At 42.0% G+C, this 22,736-nt stretch overlaps 1 protein-coding gene across 7 annotated transcripts in view; it reads right to left on the bottom strand.

Moving 5' to 3' along the window:
• CDC42BPB (CDC42 binding protein kinase beta) overlaps positions 1–22,481 on the bottom strand; it is a 96,295-nt gene extending 73,814 nt beyond the window's left edge. For 6 of the 7 annotated variants that reach the window (XR_003991333.1, XM_030485431.1, XM_030485432.1 and 3 more), the window contains exon 1: positions 21,948–22,481. Coding sequence is in view for 6 of the 7 variants with exons in the window: in XM_030485431.1 (XP_030341291.1) it covers positions 21,948–22,125 (178 nt within the window). In the remaining variant the exon portion in view is untranslated. The remainder of the gene's footprint in view (positions 1–21,947) is intronic. The other variant, XM_030485440.1, reaches the window with a different exon arrangement.
• Between the last annotated feature and the right edge of the window lie 255 nt (positions 22,482–22,736).

The raw sequence follows: 22,736 nt of genomic DNA, 5'->3' as shown, positions 1-22,736 counted from the left end.
TCTATCCTTTGAGCAAGGTCACCTAGTTTTATAGTGCCTGGCTAGTCAGTACTTCGTAATTTTAAGATGTTCTCTTCTAACAGTATTTATCTGAACTGAGACGCCAGCAGAAACCGACTTCTATACACTAATACAAACACTAAGAAAAACTGAATCTTCTTGAGGCTGATTGCCAGTGTTTTTCAAGAGAACAGGTGGCAGTTATTACTAAATATTGCATTGTAATACTTAATCTGATACACAAATGTTAAAAAAAACCCTCAAACTTTTCTGAAGAAGTAGCACATTTGCAGCCATGATTACAGATTTTGCTTTGTTTTATGAAAGCCTTCTGGCAATAGTAAGATAAGAGTACCTGACCATTTTCAATCAGATATCTTTCTGGTAAATAACAGAATCATGAGTTTGGACAAAATTGGGATTAGATAATTACATGCAAAATCCTCAAAGGTTAAAAAGAATAGAACCATCGTTACTTTCAGGCACAAACCAAGACTGAGTGCTCATAGCTTCTGCATTTTGCTCCATGAGCGGCTTTATCAGTTACAGAACTGATCCTGGCATTTAGAATTTGTATACCAGTTTGTGATAACTGCACAAAAAACTTATCACCATGCTAACGGGTAATGGCATCAGGAAATGTTTTAGAGAGAAATATTGATCAGTAGTTCTGCTGCTGGTCCCAATAGCGTCAGTAAATTGGCCAGCAGAAGAGCAAGCATTTACCTTGAAGCATCATCCCTGTTCACTGTTACTCTTCTTGTGTGGCAAGCCCCAAAAGCAAGTACCACATAGAATGACTCAATACTCAGCACTACGCTACCATTTGCCAGCTTGTTAATGAATGTTACCCCAAACACTTAATAGCTGGCTATCTGCCTGACTAGCCCATTCACTGCTTTTCATGCTTACAATGAAAGGACACTGAAGATAATACTCAAGATTTGTACAGACAAGTACTAAGGAACACACAGATGATTCTGAGTAGTCCAAGTGACAAAATGTGTTGCCAATTTAACTCCCGTCAAAGCCACTGTGCCTCTCTGATGCAAGAACAAACACCAAGTGACTTTTTGCTGTACTTGTATATAAGACAGTAGCTACAGAAAAATAAGTCAGGTAGGGTTTGTTGTTTTCACAAAAAATTTTTGGTTTTTTTCAGGCTGAAGTTGACCTGGGAAGATGGAACTGTCAATACTAAGACTGAAGAAAAATGTGACTGTAAATAGCATTTCATTGGGAAACCCAGAAGTGACTTACCATCCACACTAGCTTGGTGCAGCTTCACTATACATAACATCTTAGCACACAGCTATCAGGACACAGACAGACTTTTTAAAGTGCAATGACACATTCCGAACAAGAAACCCTGCACCTTCATGAGTACTAACCAGGTCATTTCAAAAAACACTCAGCAGCTTGAGATTAAGTTCTAGCCCAACCCTCAGGAGAGTTAAGCAAGCTCCAAGAGAAACTGTGCTCCTGACTACAGCTTATAGTCCAGTTTTTCACACCTCTTTCCAACTTGTCACATTTGCCTGGGAGAGGGAAAGCTGCCATGCCTCTCTCACCTTTCCCTAAGCTTCCCAGCTCTTTCAACAGGCGACACGCCAACCACGATTCCCTCCTGGTCTATCAGCCTCTTCAGCTTTACAAACTTCAATACTTTTCTGTTCTGCAGAAGCCCAGTAACATCTGTGAGTTGTCTTTCTGAAGAGGCTGAAATACTACATCTTGCTTCTACCTGAATTTCATAAGGTTTTCAAAAGTGGTACTTTCCTTGCTCTTAAGCCTTGCTAACAAAATGTGAAGAAAAGTTTACTATTCCAGAATAAAGAATCTTTTCTGCTCTTCAGTAACTGTTGATACTTGATGCCTTCTTAAACTTCATCTTCAGTCCTTTCATTTTCTTCAAGACAATCCTATTTAGCACAAAAGACACGTGCACATCGATGCTCTTTGACTTACAGATTGTCCCTGGGACTCTCTGACGTCCCAGATATTTTGAGATAACTGAATGGCGGAGCTACATGACCACTTTATTCCAGGAAATCCATTCCACTGCTGAAAGAGTTCGTCCTTGTTCCTTCCCACCATGCTCCACTCTATTGGCTGGATCATCATCAACATTCACATGGTATGTCAAACCAGGAAATGTTTCCAGGTGAAAGCTGACTTGTCTATCCCGTCCCCTCCTGCTGAACCATTCACCCAATGTGACTCACACACAGCAGTGATGTTGGAGCCCCAGCCCAAGGCAGGCAGCAGGACGAGGCTGGAGAAGGGCAAAATGTCCTTGTTTTTAAATTTCGCAGGTGTTGGAGAGGCGCTTTAAGCCACAGCAAATGGTGACCACATACTGAAGCATGTTAGAAACAGGAAAATTCTTTCAGGGTTCTACATGAATCACTAGCTCCAAATAGTAAAATTTCAACGATTCGATTTTTTTAATTCCATTTAAAAAATTGTAAATATTGCTAAATCTTACGGTAGGATGAATAATCTAAAAAGCATAGTTAATATTTTTGTAGAACAGTTTGAGAATTATGACTGCTCAGAAAAGCTCTTTGATTTTATCACTTCTTTTTCAGATAATTTCTGACTAGAGATTAAGAAAAAATTTTAGCTCACCCAAATTTCAATAACACATAAATGAATTTAAATGTCACCAGGCCAGCACCTCTTGCACACCATGCTAACAAGTAAAACACTTCCAATCTGATGGCCACACTGTGCTGATATAAGCTTACATACACTTACTTTAATTAAGAAGCCACCACTTACATTAATGTATGAGAAAAGTTTCAGCTTTCTGACTGTATGCTTTATTTCCATTATCAAAGTAAAACTTAGGAAGACAAGCAGTGTAACTGTTCTATCAATTACTTACAGTAAATACACATCTTTTGTTTTCTCCAAATATAAGCAAGATGTTCTCTCAAGTTACTAAAAATTTAATACATGCATTATGTAGCATAACAATTCATACTTTACATTGGTTCTGTGATGCCATCTCCTTTATTTTAGAGGTTAGATTTCTATTAATAAGTTCTTCTTGACAAAGTATCCTACACAAATGCACTTACACAGAACCATAGATTATAGAATCCCAGGCTGGAAGAGACCTCAAGGTCCAACCTTTCTAGGCAAAGCATGACCTATGCTAGATGTCCCAGTCAAATCTTAAAAGTGTCCAACGCTGGGGAGTCCACCACTTCCCTGGGGAGATTATTCCAATGGCAGATTGTTCACATGGTGAAAAATTTCCCTCTTGTGTCCAACTAGAATCTCCCTGGGATTAACCTGTGCCCATTACCCTTCCTCTTTTCCATGCGACTCCTTGTGAAAAAGAGCCTCCATGTTCTTTGCAGCCACCCTTTCACACTTATAGCTACAAAAGAGACACCCACCTTATAAGGTATACTTTTTTCTGCTTATAAATTTAAAGTGAAGTAAAGATGCAGTTCAGTGACCCAACGAAAGTGGATTGCTGTGACCAGAGGGGCAGTTTCACATATCTGCTCTCTTCTTGTATCAGCTGTAACAAATTCAGCCGATCTTGCCTCAACGACCTGATTCTGCTCACTAAACCAGCAGAAACCCAACCTATGAAGACACACAATGGAGCTATCATCCTGTAGTTCGACAAACTGAATCATCATTACTGAAGAGTCAGGAGAGGCTTTGACACCAGTGCAAGCAAGAAGGGTAAAGGAGCGCAGCTCTTTTTCAGAGGCCATCACCTTAAGTAGCACAGACCAAGATGAGTTGAAGTGCCCATGCAATGGCTGCCACAGCAGTCCAGTTGCTGCAGAGGTAGCCTTGCCTTGGTGCTAACACCTAGGCAGCTGCACAGAAAGTTGGGTAAGGGAGTAGAGTTAAATGGCAATTATATTTTTCCTGATGCTTCAGTTCTCAGCCAGATCAACACCATAAACCAGGAAATATAAGACTAAGGGGATGGGCATTACATCAGCTTACAGTGCTATAGAATGCAATAAATACCGTGAGCTGGTTTTCAATGTCAGGAGTTCAGACAGCAACGGCTACTTTAAGCACAGGTGTGGCACATCTTTCTCTTCACTCCACTTCCTTTTAAATGGCAGTGGGCAGCAGGACATTTTCTTAGACATTACTCACCCTGTTTCAGAACTTCCCTGGAGCTCCAGATCTAATTAAAAGGTGAATTAAAAGTCAAAATTTTGCCATAGGAAAAGGCCACGAAGACATGCGACAAGCAATTACTGTAACCAAGCACGAGAATATTTAGAGTAACTCAAGTGACTCAGAAGCAGAGAAGAGGGCGATTGTCCTTAAATCTTCAGGGAATACTAACAAATCCCATGCTAAAATTTTCTACACATTATAGTGGAAGGCTCAGAGTGACTTTTTTATTATTATAATAAATACTTTGACTTCTTCATCTTCCTCTTTAGACCAGGAACTCTGGATCCAAACCTGTTCTACCTTGCTCTGCTCCTTCCGATGCCCCTTGCTAAGAGCAATGAAGAGGAAGACCTTTACAGCAGCACTATTTTCACTGACTCAAAGCGCTAAGTCACAACTAATATAACACAGGACAAGCGGGGCATTAGGAGCATGGTCAGTCACCTGTAATAGAAAAATCTCTGGGGTTGGAGTATTCAGAAGACAAGTGCATCTCCAGAAGGCAGGATGTTTCCTGACACTTATTTGCTCAGAAAGGATGTAAAGAGAGTAGAAAGGGAAGAGAAACACATCTCTCAGCTTTCCAAGGTGTGATGAAAACTTTACCCAGATAAAGCAACGTGCTTCTCATTTCACTATGCAACTTTTCCATACTGTCTTATTGACTCAGCACATTTCAAAATTTGTTTGTATCTACCCCCAGACTTTCCATATACTACAGTTAAAATTTAAATTGAAAAAGGAGAGTCTAGATTTTGTGGGAATAAATCTACTGAAAATCTATGAGGAGATCCTAAACATGGCCTTAGATGCAGACTTCCAGAAATGGAGTCAAACTGTGTGGTACATGGATCATTAGTAGAACAATTTTTTTAAAAGTGCTCATGGCTCAAAAGGGAAAAAAAAAAGCCCGAAACTGTCATTATTAAGAAATAAACCAAGACGCCTCCAGAATTCTGTTCTAGAACATTGCCATTTAAGTTACTGGTTTGCTAAACAGCATCAACTAATTATTATGAAGTTTCAAACTGACCAAGATCGTAACACCTGCTATTAAACAAGAATAAAAATCCACCTAGGCTTGCCTGGAAGCAGGGCTTGCTTTGGTTGGTTGGTTGTTTGTTGGTTTTTTGTTTAGACATCAAATAACCCTGAAAGAAAACATTTTGGATAAATGTTAATTTGGAATATTAGACAAATGACAGTTTATACACGTTCAAATTTTAAACTGTCCTTTAAATCAAACAGTTGTCCTTAGGGCAGTCAAATCCTGGAAGAGTTAAGAGTGAATTTTTAAAATCCAATGATTTAGAGCACGACTGAAGAGCTTCAACATCACATGCATATGCAAAGTATATGGAACAAGAATCTAAAAACAGAATACTGTGCGTTTTCCTAGAGACATTTCCAAGTCTCCAAGCATTATAAATTCAGCTTTCTCTAGTACAGTTGGGATGGAGTTCTCCCTTCTTCTCTCCCTCTCAACCTTTCTTATACAGCTTTTTGCTAATTTATGTAGAGTACACTGAAAAAGCTCTTTCCCCTTATCTCAATTTTTTGTGTATCAATGAACACACTTTTACCTTTGTTTAGTATTTTTAGCCCACCTTTTCCTAACATCTTTGCCATGATATCTTTCAGAAATTCTTAAATCCAGTTTCTGGATCATGATTTTAGACAACAAGCTCTCAACAGACTGCCAGGCCACATGACACACTGTTTAATGGACACACTTCTAGGCATTCCCAAACCTCTTGTAGGCTCCTGGAAGCTTATATCCTCACATGCCTCCCATTACTGCACACCCCAGCACTATCAGCAGCAGCCGAGGCTCCCTGGGCTCTAGCTTCTTCCTCTTTCTTGCATATGCTTAAAGCCAGTAGGAAAAATATGTTCATTGTTCTTAGCCAATACCAAAATGACTGCCATTAACATATGAAAAGTATTTCAGTCATTACACTCACAACTGTAAATACCACATATCGCACCTTTATGTCTCGCTCCTCAGCTTTTCAAGGTAGGCATATAAAGTGAGTTTCTATATCAGCAAGTTTCTGTATCAGATGCAGTATCTGATAGAACATTCTGCTTTTAAGCTTGTCGCTTTAAAGACAACTACTCAGTTTCTTACACTCCTCCTTACTTGAATTTATGAGTAAGATTATCCAACTGCCGTCTTTATTTAACAAAAACTACATCCATAATACTTTTGCTCTAGGATTTTTTTTCATGCATTTAAGGAGAGAATTCCGTTTCCTTCCTCATTTACAGCCCACCTAGACAGGCATGTTGATTTGAAAACAGAAAATCAAGTATCAGGACATTCAGAACAAGCTTGTAGTAGGCTGGCGATCTCAAGTCTTCATCTATACCTCGGGCTCTATTCTGTTGGCTTCCAATCTTTTCCTTTACTCATACTTGAAAATAACAACCAAACATTTGGATGCTCCAATGCAACACCAGGGTGAACACCTTCATGCCAATACAGATGCAGCTGAAAAACCCTATCAGTGTAGATGTGCCTTTACACCTTTCCATTTCCAGAGTAGAAACCAGCAAATATGCACTCACTTCCTTCCAGAAATCTTCTGAAATAGTACACGGCCTCTGAGGAGGCCACAAGCAGAAGGAGAAGGCAAGTTCTGACAATCTTCAAGATACTTTACGCTGTTGCAATGTAACTGTAAACTAGTATAAACATCGAGGCAACCATTTACACAGAGAAAAGCCAAACAGTTGCCTTTGTACTTTCTTGCACATGATTTTAGCTATACCCTATTCCCTCCTCTTTTTCCACACAGAATTTAATATTTTCCTTTACTAATTTATCTCCAGTGTCATCTAAGTAAATCTTGGCTACTTTGCCCATTAAGAGATTGGTTTAGCTCTTAAGTAATATTTTCCACTTGCATTGACTCACTTTAAAAAAACCATTCAGTCCCAAACCACAATCTTTTAAAGACTGTCAAACTTTTCATCCTTGATACTGTAGTTCAGACATGCTAGTTTCATTTTTGATGCAAGTATTGTGGAGCTGAGGTTTTGTAATCCTTCTGTTCCATAAACTTCTTTGGAATTTTCTAAAGAAAAGTCTGTAAGAGATATAATCTTCATTTTTTCCCCTTTACTTTTCATCTCAAGATTCTCAATATTTATGCCACTTTACATCATCTTCGCCTTCAACCTGCATGAAAAAGGTACTCAGAACTGTTTGATTAGTAACACATTATTCCATCTTCAGGTTGCCACTGTGAATCCAGCAAGGACATGAATATTACCAAAAACGTTTTAATCTCTTGGTAGTTTTATGGCCTTTAAAGTAACAAAAATAGTTAACTCTTACACAGGAACAAAAATGTGCCTAATTGTTTTAAGAAATTTTACAATAGCTGAGTAGTTTGTGCAGTTGCTGGCAAAAGTTTGCCCCGACTAACTGTTCAGCTGTATTTTAAAGGAAGAAAAGAAGCCAGGAGTGTTCACAACTGTATTATAAATCCAAATTTAAGAAGTTGCACTTTTCTTAAGAACCATTCTATAAGAAAAGCATTTTCAAAGAATCAAGAAATCAATCTGGAGTCTTATTTTTGTCACATGAACATCATTTAACACATCAAAACCCCCAAAGGAGGAGTCTTTGAGTTATCACATATGAAAAACTTTTCTTCAAGCATCACTGTTTCCAGCTCTCTCCTTCAAAATCTTTTTTAAAAGACATTTTAATACACAAAGTACAGGCTACCACTTCTGGAAATACCAGGTAAAGACATCTGGTCTGACCACCAGCTGTAGTATATTGATCAATATTTAGGACTTTAAGTGATGCTTTTGCTTTTCCCAATCCTTTCTAATTTATGTACCTGCTTATTTTTTATTCCAATACTGCAAATTTTAATTCAAATACTATGACTCCTCAACAATCTATTTCTGGACAAGTGTTAAAAGATTACAAGTTGACAGTGTTGATTTCCTCTTCCACGAATTGTTATGCACAGCTAAATTTATTTCTTTGCCAATTAATTTTTTTGTGTTTCTTTAAACAGAGAAGTGATAACTAACAGTCTCCTCAGAAAATGGAGAGGACAGGTTCTTAAGTGTTACATGGGATGTGAGGGGGGAGGCAGAGATGAGAGCAAGGAGATTGAAGAAAGAAGTAGGTCTTGCCCATGCTTCTCTTGCAGAAAGATAATCCATTATCTTTCACCAGCTGTCACTGATTTCAGAGCTACTCACAGAGCTCAGAAGGTAAATTACTAGAGCACATTTCCCAGTAAAGTGTCTGTATCATTCATTCTGTAGCTATCAAGCATATACTTGAAGACAGAGCCATTATTACCAATGTGCATGATGACATATTACAGCCACTGATGCAAAAGATCACTGCAGCAACGCGTGCACAAGCGTGCATTGCTGGTTTAATGACACCACCGCAAAGCGCCTTTTCTAAACACAAATAGGAAATAAGTAAAAAAAACTCTGAGCAATTAAATGAAAGAGGAAATTAAGGAGACGTAGATATTTCTCATATTATGAGAGGAGAGGGATATTTCTCAGTAGTTTTAGACAGCAAGACTCAGACAAAAAAAGAAGTTACTGCCATTACTTCACTATTTGTTTTTTCCCCGCAAGGTATCTGCACGGTGTGCAGGTACCTCCCAAGAGGGAAGCAATACACTGCAGCTGTGCACAACTTCCACACATCAATCACAAACACAGCCGAGGGCTCATAACCACAGCATCTGAAACAACTATACAACACTTCGAACAAAGTTCCTTCTGAAAAACTAACACACATTATTATAAATGGCTCACATACATAGTCCTTGCCCCAGAAGGGTAATGGATCATTATATTTTATAGTACAGTCAATGAATGCCTTCACGACGCAGCTGACGGCACACGTTCTCTGGCAAGGACGTCTACCAGACTTCCAGGCATTTAGAAATCATGAGAATTTTGAAAAAATCTTGTTATGTCCCAGAAGTTTGCTGCAAGCAACGCAGTCAAAATCCCAGATATACATACCCTATTCATAACTACAACAAACCACTAATAAGGGATTCGGTTCTTGGGTTTTGTCACATTTGTGCATTGTTATCCTCATCACTGATAGCACTTTCTATGCTATTCTCCTTACATCGATATGACTTTGAAACAATGTGTTGTGTGTTTTGGTTTGCTAAGTGCACTATCATCAAGAAAGGGTATCAGCATTAAAACCATGTTGCAAGTCCAACTTCATGTAAGTCATATGACCTCTTATTTTACAGATGAAACAAAAGAACAGTGACTATCTCACACTTAGATCTTTACAACTATGAGGAAGATTTGTTTCACCCTGTTGTTAGCAACTGCTTAGTCAGACTCCTTACAATGTCAGATATAGGAATCCCACTAGATGGAGATCCCTGTGTGATATGAGAACGTATCCAGCAGAACAGCTAAACCTGTATTTTTTGTAAAGGATGATTCAGGCTTGCAGTCATGCAGGGATTGCAGGCTCTTCTGCCAGCTCTGTGGAACAAAGCTTTAAAATACTTCAACTGCTATCAAGGGTAACAACTAGATATACAGAAATCACACCTGGGAAAAAGCATTGGACATAAAACATAGGTTCAAAGTTCTTGAAACTGTTCTGGCAATTCTCTTCCAGGAACAAGGAAGCAGGTGCTTTTAGTAAATACATGGCAGAACAATGTGAACAAAATTTAGTTTTCTATCATTTACCAGCCTTAATGTTAAAAGCTTGTCAATACTTATGTTCAAAATCCCGGTAAAATGCCAACCAATCCAGGTAAACACCTAAGTTACAAAAAAAAAAAAACCCAAAAAAGTTAATTTACACAAGTTGTGTCAACTACTTTATCTACAGTAACAAGACTCTGTTTCTCATATTTCTTTTCATTCTGAGAAGTATGAAGAACAACTGTTTCCTATTAAAGGAGCCATGATGTTAAATACATTTACTAATGGGGTGGGGGAAGATACTACTGAACCACCAAATAATTTTAGCTTGGAAGAGACCTCTGGGGATCAGAGTCCAACCTCCAGCTCCAGCTGAGACAACATCAAAGTTCAATCAGGTTACTCAAGGCCTTGTTCAGCTGAGGTTTATCGCCTAGGATGGAGAGACTATCACCTCTCTGGGTGCCTCTTCAAGTGACTGAACACCCTCAGGAGGAATTTTTTTCCCCCTTACGCATAGTCAGAATCCTCCTTGACACAATCTTTGTTCATTGCCTCTCCTTGGCAGTGCACCCGAGAAGAGTCTGCCTCTGTGTTCTCCTTATTCACACAACTGGCAGTTGAAGATCATGATCAGATTCCCCTTCTTCAGGCTCACCAAACCCAGGTATCCCAAGCTTTTCTTGAATACCACATACTTCAGGCCTCGAACCCAGTCAGTGGTTCTCCGCTGGACTCACTTCAGTTTCGCAGTGTTTTTTCTTTACTGGGAATCCCAGAACTGGACAGAATACTCCAGAAATGGCCTCACAAGTGCTCTAAAGAGCAGAATAACCACTTCCCTCAGCCTGCTGGCTACAGTCTTGCTGATGCAGTACAGTACACAGGCAGCCTCCGTTTCTGCAGTGATGCAGTACTGACTTTTTTAACTAACTGTTTACCAAGATCCCCAGTTCTTTTTCTGCAAGGATGCTTTCTATTTAGTCATTCCCTGACTTTTACTGCTCCATAGTGCAAGACTTCACACTTGTCATGCTGAACTTTGTGAGGTTTTATAGGATGGAGGAAATATAATGCTGGTATGCAAAAGGTAAAGTATAGAATCTCTGCTATCCCTCAAAAAAGCACCTGAAATATTTAACATTTACAATGTATAACAGTATCCACAAGAACAGGAAGTTTGTGGTTAAACTACCTGTAACTCTGATCCTGTCAAAATCAGGGCACTTCTGCTCTAGGTTTGAGCCACTTAAGTGCATGCATGCCTTTAACGTTTAGGAAAATTACTGCAAAGTCCTTTCCTAAGAGCAGTAAAAGCTTGTCCATCACTTTGTTTTGTTTTGGTTTTTTTTAATGAAAAATTCCCCCTTTCCTCCTTCTCAAAGTGTCAGATCTTTTGCCTTTACAATTCAAACCAGGACAGCGTAAACTTCAGGATGCACAAGGACTTATGATTTCTAGGAAGAAAATTAACTCTATCCCAGCTGAAACCAGGCCACCATGGATATAGACCTGCCTGGGTCTTGCCTGCCTGCGTCAAGCCTGACCAGAATAGCCCTGTTGGCACAGCACTACACCCAGCCTAGTAAATCCTGCTGGCCTGCAATAACATACACAGAGTGATAACCACAGTTCAGTTGCCTTAATAACCAGTAAATACTTCTAAGGATAAGATAAAAACAGTCTGTGGGCCTGATACAGCCTTCAGTTCAGTATCCCTGCTGTGTGTTTGTCCTGTATTATGTTATCTGGAGTACCAGGCCAGCAGAACCACAGTTTCAAAACAGCTGTTTGTATATTGTCATTATTCCCAACTTAAATACTAACTGTCCAGGAAACCAAAGGCTGAACTTACTGGTAGTAGAAATCTTAGTTACATAACAGAGTAAGTTAACACAGTCAAACTCAACTCCTCTGCACAGCGATACCATGCCACATTTTGCTACAACTAGTTAAAGCTGGTCTGGAAGGAAAATGTTTGTGCTTCTTCCCTGAAGAAGCAGCTATGAGAGGCTAACTCATCTGCAACTTCTCAGAAAGTCTGCTCTGGAAGATGAAGTGTTGTAAGTTCAGGAGAAATACCACATTACCCATAAAAGGCAGAAAGATTAAATACCACAGACTCCAGTCTTCGCACTGTGTTTACAACCCAGCACCTAGCGGTTACTAGCTACCAGTTATTTCATTAGAACCTTTAAATTACTTTTAGCCATTTGTACACATAAAAATTCTCTTCTCCCAGCCTCCTGTAACAAGTCATATAGGGTGAGGTTCTGAATCACAAAAGTTTAATTTCCTTTTTTCAGGTGATTAACGCGAGAGGGTTGCATCCTAAAAGGAACCGCTGATAGCACGTGTGCAGTGAGATCCCTTCCTTGCCCTAAAGAACATAACTAAAAGGAAAGAAAATGCAGACAGGTATTACATTCCCATTTCACTCAGATGCAATGCAAATGATCACCGACCAGATAAGGGAAACCCAACCCTTTAATTTAAAAATCTTCAATACGAACTTCTTACTCAAGTATACCTACCTATAGAAAAAATATGCTTCTTCAGGTCCACTGTCCAAGAGTACTTAGGAGCCTGCACAACAAGCCTGCAGACATGTTCATCTCTTAGCACTAACAAGAGACAAGACCATAGCCAGGTAGCCATCATACACAGAAATGGGGGTGGAGGGAATGACAACCTAAGTAATCTTAACAGAAGAAGAGATAAATTTAAAGACTAAACATGCTTCTTGAAAAGCAAACCTTTGGGAACATATTTCAAAATTTTAATAGGATCTTCATGCCTGAAGTCACCCTCCTGCTGTTTCTACTCTGCCTTAATTACAGTAAAATAAAAGACACTTAGAACACTCTGGCTTTCAGTATTGATAATCCAAGTCACATGGGCAGCAGTAAAGCCAGCAACACACAGGAAAGCTCCGCGAAGAAGCCAACTTTTGACGAAGGATGTGCAAAATGAACATCACACAAGCCATGCTGAAACAACAGCAGAAACCCAAAGGTGCACAAGGCAATGGAGACAACCCCCATTTCCCCTCAAGGTACACATGGATTTCTGGAAGAGGAGAGGAACCAGGGACAGAGAAATTCCTCAAAAGTGGGAAAAAGATTTCAAATGCCCCAGAAGTACTACCAAGCACTTACTAGAAACCTCATCCTTCCTCACAATTTGAGGACAGAGATTTCCCCCACCCCACTTAGAACAACTCTAAAAGGGATTCAAGTTTTAAATGCCTTCAATTAGAAAACACAGAGTCTTCACCAGAAGAGGGTATTTTTTGTCCTCCTTTTTTCCCCAGTACTACAAGGTTTAAACCAACGTAGAGCATGATCTATTTTTATGCACCTTTGGAGAACTGGACCCAAAGCTTTTCTTTATAGTCTCATTTATCCAGGGAAGACATACAGTTTAGCTCTCAGGCTAAGGGACCATTCCTTGCAAGGGAAATCATAATATACTAAAACCTCCTATACCTCAATAGTGGTTGCTGTATTTTGGGTAAATCTACTCCATCGATATAAAAATAGTTAATCTACATCCCATGAAATAGAGAGTCCCAAATAAAAGTACAATATTTCCAGAACAGCTGCAATGCTCCTTTAAGACTGACTTCCACATATCTACTTTACATGAGTTTAAAACTGATTTCATCTTACTTATTACTTCATCTTTCACTACATTTTTTTATGAAAATTAGAACGGTATAATACAGGTTTAATCTGAATTACAAGTCCAGACAGAATTTTGTATAGAATTCTCTAAAATCCTGAACATGCACATCTTGCTAACCTGGCACAAACACATTTCAAGTAAGACTCCACAAAGCAATTATCCACGTTTATTTTTATGTTGGAAAACAACTATAATTGGTGAAAAGAATTTGGGATATATATGGAATTTTGTTGCTTCTGATTTTTTCTCTTCTTGGCCTTTTTGGGAAAGGCAGCTATACATATTCAGCCCTCAATGGCATCACCCTCAAGCAAATTAAGAACTATACCTCAGCCTTCATTAATGCACACCTGATTAATAAACTCCACACATTTTCAATGATTCAATACTTGGTGAAGACATCCCCACCTTTTTCCAAAGCTCAGACTCCTTTATAGAGGTCTCAGGTTGGGTATCCTCAGTCACATTTGAAGCTTTAGGCCATGGTTAAGTAATAACAGGCTTCAGAGTGTTAAGACCCTGATGACATAAATGACAGAAATTAAGATCTCAGGCACTTCAGGATGCCTAAGGCCTCAGCTGGCAATGATGGATGCATACACTTAATCTGAATGCACCCTAAGTGTATCTACAGACATGATTACTGAGGTCTATGCAAAATCAGGGCTTAAGAAAACAGTGTGTAGTTTCCTATTGAAGAAAGCTACATTCATTATAAGCGAACAAAGATCTTTATAAATGAAAGCCTGCACTCTGGCAATCTGCATACACTGATGAGAAAAATAGAGTGGAATACTTTAGTATTAGGAGACAGCTAAAATGAACAGATCACACTGAATCACAAAAATGTACTCAGAAATTATAGACCTGGAAAAGCTTTTTAAAATTAAATCCTTTAAAAAAAACCAAGAAAAAAATACTAGAGCTTCAGTGGGATATATTAATAAGCACAACACAAGCTCTTTGGTAAGGACATCAAGAATATATTGGAATTCTCAAGTGTACCTTATGAAAGACTTAGAAAATGAACCTCAACTCCGTTTAAAGTATTATCAAAGGCAAAAATACAGTAAAAGGCTTTAACAAGTCCCTTATATTTTTCTAAACAAATTTGCCTGTAGTCCATCCTACTCAGCTTTCCAGACATGGGTAATGAAAAAGATGAACCCGTATTCTACTATATTCTGTTAATGGCTCAGATAAATTTTTGATTGTTTAGGTAAGTACTATAATTTTTCCTTTTTGTAATACCCATCTAAAACCAGCTTGCATAAATTGCCTCAAATTACAAGCAAGGGATAAAATACAAGTTTCACAAATTTGAAGAATCTGTAGTAGTTTAACATTCCCAACTAATCTCAGCTACAGATCAACATTTCTAAAACACCAAACATTAATATATAACCATAAAGTAAAAGCAGCTTGCTAAAAAAAGCTAATGAGACAAGACTCTTCGGTTCTGACTCACAGTTAAAATAATTTGTTTCTAGTAGGTGTAGAAGAAACTGACTCATTCCCACGTATGAATTATTTACAAAAAAAAGGTTAGTTCAACTTCATTTGATAGAAAAGTTCATTGTACTGAATCTGCTGACTAAACCAACATCCAAGCCATTTCCGCTGATAATGCGTAGCTGTGCCAACCACATTAGTTTAAATGATGTAAATCAAGGAAGTTTTTTGTAATATGGAAAAGCAGTATGAAAATTATTTGGATTTCTAAGTGAAACGAGTCAGAAAAAATGTTAGATTTATGGATGCTGATGAAACCTTACCTCTACGTTCTATACCTTATCATGTACCATGAGTGAGAAGCTACTAGCAGCACACATTTTTTTCCTACATGAAGACAAATTTATAACTTGTTTACCCCTTTTTGAGTTTTCATACATAAACAAAAATTAAAATGCAAAATATAAGTCACAGCCTTTAACATACCACATAACTCCTCAAGCCCTCACTAGACTATTGGTATTCATCAGCAACTTTATCCACAGGAGAAAAGTGACAATTAGTTCCTTCTATGGGACACAAGAAAAGCTTCACTCAGGACATGAGTCATTTTAACAGCACATGCCAATGTATCTCACATCCTCCAGACCACTTTCCCACTGTCAAAACATGACTGCGATATTCAGTGCCACTGTTTCATAGCATAAAGTTTTACAGAAAAAGTCATTAGAAGATATTGCCTCATTCTAAAAATAACAGATTAGAAGAGATGTACTGTAAAGGGTCCACCATACATACAGCAGCAGGCTTTGAACCTCATGCCCGAACTACAATGCCATCAAAGCCAACATGGCAGTTTGAGCTACTTCAACATGAATTAATCCTAACATACTTTTCAGAAGAACAGAACCAGTTTACTCAAAGCAGAGAATGCAGGAAACTGGGATTCGGTGGCCACGTTCACACTATTCTGCCCGATGACTATCACAGATTTCATAAGCAAAGGCGATCCAAGCCACGGTGCCCCATCTCTGACCACAGGAAAACCTTCAGGGAGCAGGAAAAGGCTCCAGCTGCATCCACACTGCACTGTGCACAAAGAAACCATGGCCGCCACCACCACCCCTGGCCTTTCCAGAACCTCTGCAAGGCGCCCTGCCCCAGTGGGCCCACATCCACACCCTCCTGGCTGCTAGCTCTAGTATAAGGAATTGTAACAGGCTTTGGTGGATAGAGGATGGAAGTAGAAGAACTTTGGCCAGAATCTGAAATTCATCAGCTGTCTTCATTATCCAACCACACTCACTTCACACATGTGCCAAACACGCTTATCACTCGCTGTACAGCTTTCGTCTGCACAGAGAAGGACATTACACAAGCTAGCAGAGCCTGAGGTCTCTTCCTGGCTTTCTATGTGTATTTCTGCAAGCAGGGGCAGTGTGGGGGGGGGACTGCTAAAGGGAAGGATGAGAGGAATTTAAGCCCTCAAGTCAAGATACACGACATGTTATCATTTGACAGTTTTTCCTGGTGCAACCCAAAAAGGCCAAAGAAAAGATCCTCATAACCAGCCCTCCAAGTCTGACAACTCTAAGGTCATCTTGAAAATACTTAAGGGTAGTTTCTGCCTCCTATAGCAGCACACTCAGCTACACATCGTGCCCTCACCCCTACTTAGTACTTTCTCTAGTACATCAGTGCCTGTGGCAGTCACAGGACTAAGTCTCACCTGCAGCTAGTTTTCTGAAGATGCTCTAATGCAGGCTGGGAAGACCTTTTCTCAGGTCCACATCTAAATACATTTCTAAATACAACTGCTTTCAGCTGAGAGAACATGCTCTACACTCTTCTGCAGAAAGGCCACCCTACAAGGCTCTCCCTTCCCTCATTAGGTATTTTTTTTTATTTCAAAGGTTAAGGTGCCTCTTTAAGCAGAACTGAAAGGAGAAAGTAGGCCTGGGAGAAGACTTGCAAAGTTCACAGAGCTCTCCCCGCTCCAAGAGCAAGATGCAAACCTGAAGCACCAGTCGTGACCCAACACTGTGAATCACCGCACCAGCACAACAGCAACCCTTTCGGATGAACTTTACATGCATGATTTTTCCCATCTATAATTCAGTGTCAAGTATAACAGTTACATACCCAAAAGTGACAGCTTGAGGTTAGGCTAGAGAGGTTGCTTTGAGCATGCTGCATGCACGTTTTTCCCTCCTCTAGCCCAGACTGGGAATATATTGCCGTTACTACACCAGCATCCACTGCCTGTTATGCCAGACTGTCTTCAAAGGCTTGGCAGCAGGTGCCCAGTCAGCCTTCTTGTGCTAATCACCTGCAATCTTCTTTCTTTTCCCCACAGCTTCAGCCCCCTTAAAATTCACCCTCTCAGGAAAAATAAAAACAAACACCCAAACATGGAAAAAAAAAAAGGGCAAGCCAAAACCACAAAACAAACAAATGAACAAACAAACAAAAAACCAAAACCAACAAAAAACCAACCAACAAACAAACAGCCACCATCCAAAAGCAGAACACCAGTCTAGCCAGGCAGCAGACCTTGCACAAACTGAGAATGCAGAAGATAAGTCAGCATTCAAACAGATGGCTCATAGCACATCAGGAGAAATAGTTCACAGAAGTGCCCATGCACCTGCCTGAAGGTAAAAAACGCCACATTTCAGATCCGTCTAAACTACTGACATTTTGGTTCTCACAGAGAGGACTAGCCAGTACATAGTCCAGGAGTGAGACAACACTGAATGAACTATGTGGGGACATGTGCCATCCTGCCCTGTGTAGCATGCCAACAGTACTAAACAGGGTCAGAGGAAACAAAGGCTGGAGCAAGAGAGTCTATGCAGCACCAACAGCATTTTGAATACAAATAAGGCCCATTCCTGTCAGGCTCTTCTCTGAACATGCTTGCCTACTGGCTGCAAACTGTGCCAAGTAGCTGTGCAAAAATGGAGCAGCCAGTTGCACCAGTCCCTGCTGACTGGAAGCAGGGGGCAGTGAGCACCAGCCACGGCCAACTAAGATAACTCCTGAAAAACAAGGTGATGTCAGACAAGCATGAACATGATGCCAGCCACCAAGGTGCCCCGTGAGCAGCCATTCTAGTGCAGCATTATGAAAGATTCAGATCCCTCAGTATGACAGGACAAGGAGCTCCACAGGGAGGAACACCCTGTACCTGAAAGCTAAAGGACAAGCGATGCATGGATCTGAGCTGCAGCCATGCTGCTCCAGCACCCCCACACTTCTCTCCTTGTCACGGTAAACAGGGACAGCATACATTTTTTTGCAGGAAGTGTCTCTTAGAAGGTCCCTCTGCAGTGCATGGACAATACTACCCCACAGCACCCAAGCACTGGTGTGCACCATAATCCATCAGATAAGCCCAAAGGTCACACAGCCTCCTCTGTGCTTGATGATAACATTAGGTAGTCTTCACTAGTGGCCTAGGTCAGCTTCACCAAGGGAGGTACCTCCATAGACTTCCAGGCCCACAAAGACTGCATTAAAGGCTTTCTAGGACCCAGGACTGTTCAGTTCCAGCATTTCCCCAGATGCCAGCTAGGTTGCTCTCCTGACAACTGGAAGGACAAGCAGAGATGGTCAAGCAATTTGGCCTCAGAGGCACAAGTGTTGTAGCAGCCCAGTTTCACTGATGACTTTGAGAGGAGTGAGCAAGTACAACCAGAATAAATAGGACTCCTCACTGTTCGGATTCCTCACTATTTCTCACTCTAGGAGCAGCAGATGTAGCAACAGTCTAAAAGACACTAAGCACAGATTTGGGAAATTCTTTCTGAACATGTAGACATGGGTCTGCTAACTAATAGACTTGGTCTCAATTCCCACTAAGCATACTGGGCATCATTTCAATATCTATTATATAAACAATACAGTGATAACCAACTGGGTGAGAACTTATTCAATAGGATTTATAAATAAAAATAACTAGAGGAAAAGGTCTTTTGACCTCCTTACTCACAGCTCAGCTAGCTCTTCTCCAATGATACTTGGCATAAAGGTATGTGTATTATAATTCCAGTATAGGGAAAAAATATAGTCTGTTTGAAAGCTCCATTCACCATGGGAAAGCTGTGATTGCCAAGGTTAAAATGGCAGATTCTTACAACATTTCTAAAGCAATGGAAGCCACAAGCCGCCTCAAGGCGAAAGGCCACACCCTACACTCTTCTATGGTTAGCAAATAGGAAGAAGATTTTGAAGAAATAAGCCTGTGGCAGGACTGCAAGGAAGCAGCAGCTTCCTGGGGATTTATAGGGCAGAAGCCATGAGACCCACCATTTGGGGCTCACCAGCCTCTGCAGGTGAGGTATGAGGCTTTTACAGATGTTGAATAGGGAGAAGGTGGTATAAGTCTCACAGGTTAAACGTAGGACTTACTTAATTTTCTGGACTCCCCACTTCTCCCACAGTCACCAGTCCACAATATGAGCAGCATCACTGCTGCTGTCAGAGCGCTACACCACACAACTCAGCATCTCCTCTGCACCCCACAGCCAGGAAGAAGCTCTGCCTCAACTACCACGCCTGAACTCTATTTTGGCAATTACGAATGCAAGTCCATTAGCCACGCTGAATCATTTTAAGGGAATTCTATATGTGTGATACCTCACACCCAATTTTAAATCCAAAATACTAAAGAAATGCTTGTTATGTAGCTCAGCTTAATTTAACCTTAATACCTATGCAGCTTATTTCCTTTGTCAGTGATAAGTCTCCATTTTGTCAAAAGGAAATTCCTTCCGTCTCCGGTTGATAAAGAAACACTGATCTTCAAAGTATATCCCAAATATTTAACTACACTCTCATGCTTCTACAGACACATAACAGCACAGAAAACTTGTGCACATCAATCCGGAATATCTTCTAACAGAGAATCAGGCTGTAATTAAGACTGCACCTCATGACATGAGGAAGATTAGCGTGTTTGGCATGATATTTTCCTTATAAGCTAGAGGCAGAAACGAGTTCCTTGTCAGTGGAAACATACTGTGAGGGCATTAGGACACAGATAAAAGGTGTCTCGTTGATGGCGTTTATTTGTTTTTAACAGCTTGAAGGAAAAGGAAGAACAGAGAATACCGACTATAATTGGTTTTAAGGGTATTCCTTGTTGATGAAACACAAATATACAGCAGTCCAGATTTAGGCCCATCCCCTTACCATCAAGGGTCTGGATTACAAACTTTTATCCCTACTCTGCAGCACCAGATGGTAGCTCACATACATTTCAATTATTTATTGAATAGGCACTTTGTTATACTAGGGTAATCCCACACTGCAGTAAGAACTACACACAGTTTTTATTGCGAGCTATACTTTTCATCAAGTCAGTAACCTTTTCACATTCAGTGAACACAATAAATAGAATTAAAAGAAGCGATTTTATAAACAATTGGACAATCAGCCTCTCCATCACACAGAAAACGACAACGCAGGGATCAATCAGTAAGACACAACCACCAGCAGTGCTATAGAAAAAGCATATCACTCTTTGGCCTGCCCTAAATCCTTTCCTCAACTTCAGTGCTTGAAGTACCGTCCTAACAGTTTGTAGTTGCTCACTCGTTCAAGACATCAGCTTGAGAACAAGAGTGTAAAACCAGCCTGCACTTTGCAGAAGACATACAAATCTCCCACCACAAAACAAATAATCAATGTTCCCCAGGCTGCAGCCTTGCGGGGCAGATGTGATAAAGTGGTTAATTATGCAGTTGGCAATCGCATTACTGACGTCAATAGAAGAGTCCAGGAAGTGAATCCTCTTAGTTTGTTAGTGTATGACAAAGAGTGGTGGTCCCCACAGAAATTAAGGAGAACCAGCTGTCCCTATATGTTAGTGCTCTGGTCTGTAATGCTAAAGACGTACATTTGCATTTACTGAAGTAAATCAGCCCCTCCTTCTCCCTTAGGAAATCCTTTGTTTTGGTCATTGGGTTGTTTTGGGGTTTGGGTTTTTTCCGTAAGAGGGCTCTTAAAAAACCTAATTAACTGTACACGCATGGAACAGCTGATAAACGGGACAATATACTTGTGAGCAGTGATCTCTCCTCCCTCCCTTCCAATTCTCATTTCATGGAGAAGCTAAGTCACCTTCGTCATACATGATTATTCATAACTTAGTCAGCTGAATAAACCAGTCAGCCACCAAGGCCATTTTAACATAAATTCATTTAGGCATGCAGCAGAGAAAGATCTCTCTCCTCAGACGTGTAGTCAATGGCCTTAACTAAACAACACTGGACAGAAAACTTTTATCCCAAGCATTATTACAAGTATTCACGTTTTCTTTTGTCAGCACGCTACAGACTATTGGAGGTTTCTCATTATCAGGCTGCTTAACAGTAGGAAACCATTAAACAAAGCTGTTATAAAGGCTGCTCAGAATTGCTCTGTCCTTCGGGGGCATGCCCAAGACTGCATGATGAGCGGTAACTGTTGTTCCTTCAAGACATACACACACACACACACACACACACACGCCCTCTCTAACAGCAACGAATCTGGCCTAACAGCAGTATTTCAAAGCTGGAGCCTGCTGCTCTCCCCCTCCTCCCCGCCGCAGGTAGGGAGCCTCTGAGGAGCGCTGGATTAGCCTGACATTTCGGGTTAAGCCGAGCAGGGTTTCAGGCCAAGGACACTCCGGTGCTGTTCCTGATGCGGCTGCCAAGCAGTTCGCCTGGGACCGAGCGGGGCAGGGAGGAGACCTGCCGGGGTCAAAGCCCGGCTGGCGGCGGGGCCGTTCCCCAGGGAGGCTCCGCATCCAGGGGCGGCGTCCCCCTCCCCGCCCGGCCCGGCCGCCGACGGGAGCGCACTCCCGGGGCCGCCGCCGCCCCTCGCCCGGAGATCCCACACAGCCCCCCGCGATCCGGGCCCCGCACCCCCCACAAGCCCCGGCCCGTCCCCGCCCTCCCACCCGGGCTCACCCCACTCGAGGAAGTCGGAGACGTATCGGTCGCGGCGGAGCGGCGAGTCGCGACTGCACTCGGTGTAGACGCCGACCAGGAGGTCGAGCAGGGTCTCCACGCTCAGCACGCTGTCGTTCCGCTGCGGCCCGTCCAGCACCAGCTGCTCCAGCCGCTTCAGCCGCACCTTGGCCGACATGGTGCCGCGGCGGCGGGCGCAGGGCAGGGCACGGCACAGCCGGGCGGCGGCGAAGCCGGCGGACAACGGCGCTCAAAGGCCCGTGCGCCGCGCTCAGCCGCGCCGCACCGCCCGCGCCCCGCGCCGCCTCCCGCCCCTCACGGCCGCGCCGGGGCCGAGCGACTCCTTCCTCGGGCTCCGCCTCAGGCCCGGACGGTCCATGGGCCGGACCCGGCCACCGCCTCGCTGCGGCCTCTCCCCGGCGGCGGGGAACGGCTGCTGCGGCTCCCGCTCCTCCGGCAGCGGCAGCCCCGGCGAGCGCGGCCCGGCGCGTCCCACGGCGCAGCCCCGGCGGCACTCGGCCACGCCCACCACGCAGCGTCCCCGCGCTCCGACGTAGGCAGGGCCGCGCAAGATTGGGCCGAGCGCCGCGCCGTAGCGGGGGGTAGAGTTGTGTCTGCCCGGTGATGGGCGCGTCTCGGCAGATTCGCTACGGAGGGTGCAGGGGTGAGGGACAGCGCTGTTCACATCCGCACTTTCGCCTCCCGCTGCCCTCCTAGCAGAGTGTCGGGTGTGCGGGCAGGGATCGCGGTGCCCGAGAGGCCGGGCAGCCCGCTCCGAGCCGCCCAGCC

Source organism: Strigops habroptila, chromosome 4, assembly GCF_004027225.2.
Source record: "Strigops habroptila isolate Jane chromosome 4, bStrHab1.2.pri, whole genome shotgun sequence".
Lineage (NCBI taxonomy): Eukaryota > Metazoa > Chordata > Aves > Psittaciformes > Psittacidae > Strigops > Strigops habroptila.
The sequence above is the reverse complement of the archived record's forward strand: the minus strand, read 5'-3'. Positions and strand labels throughout refer to the sequence as shown.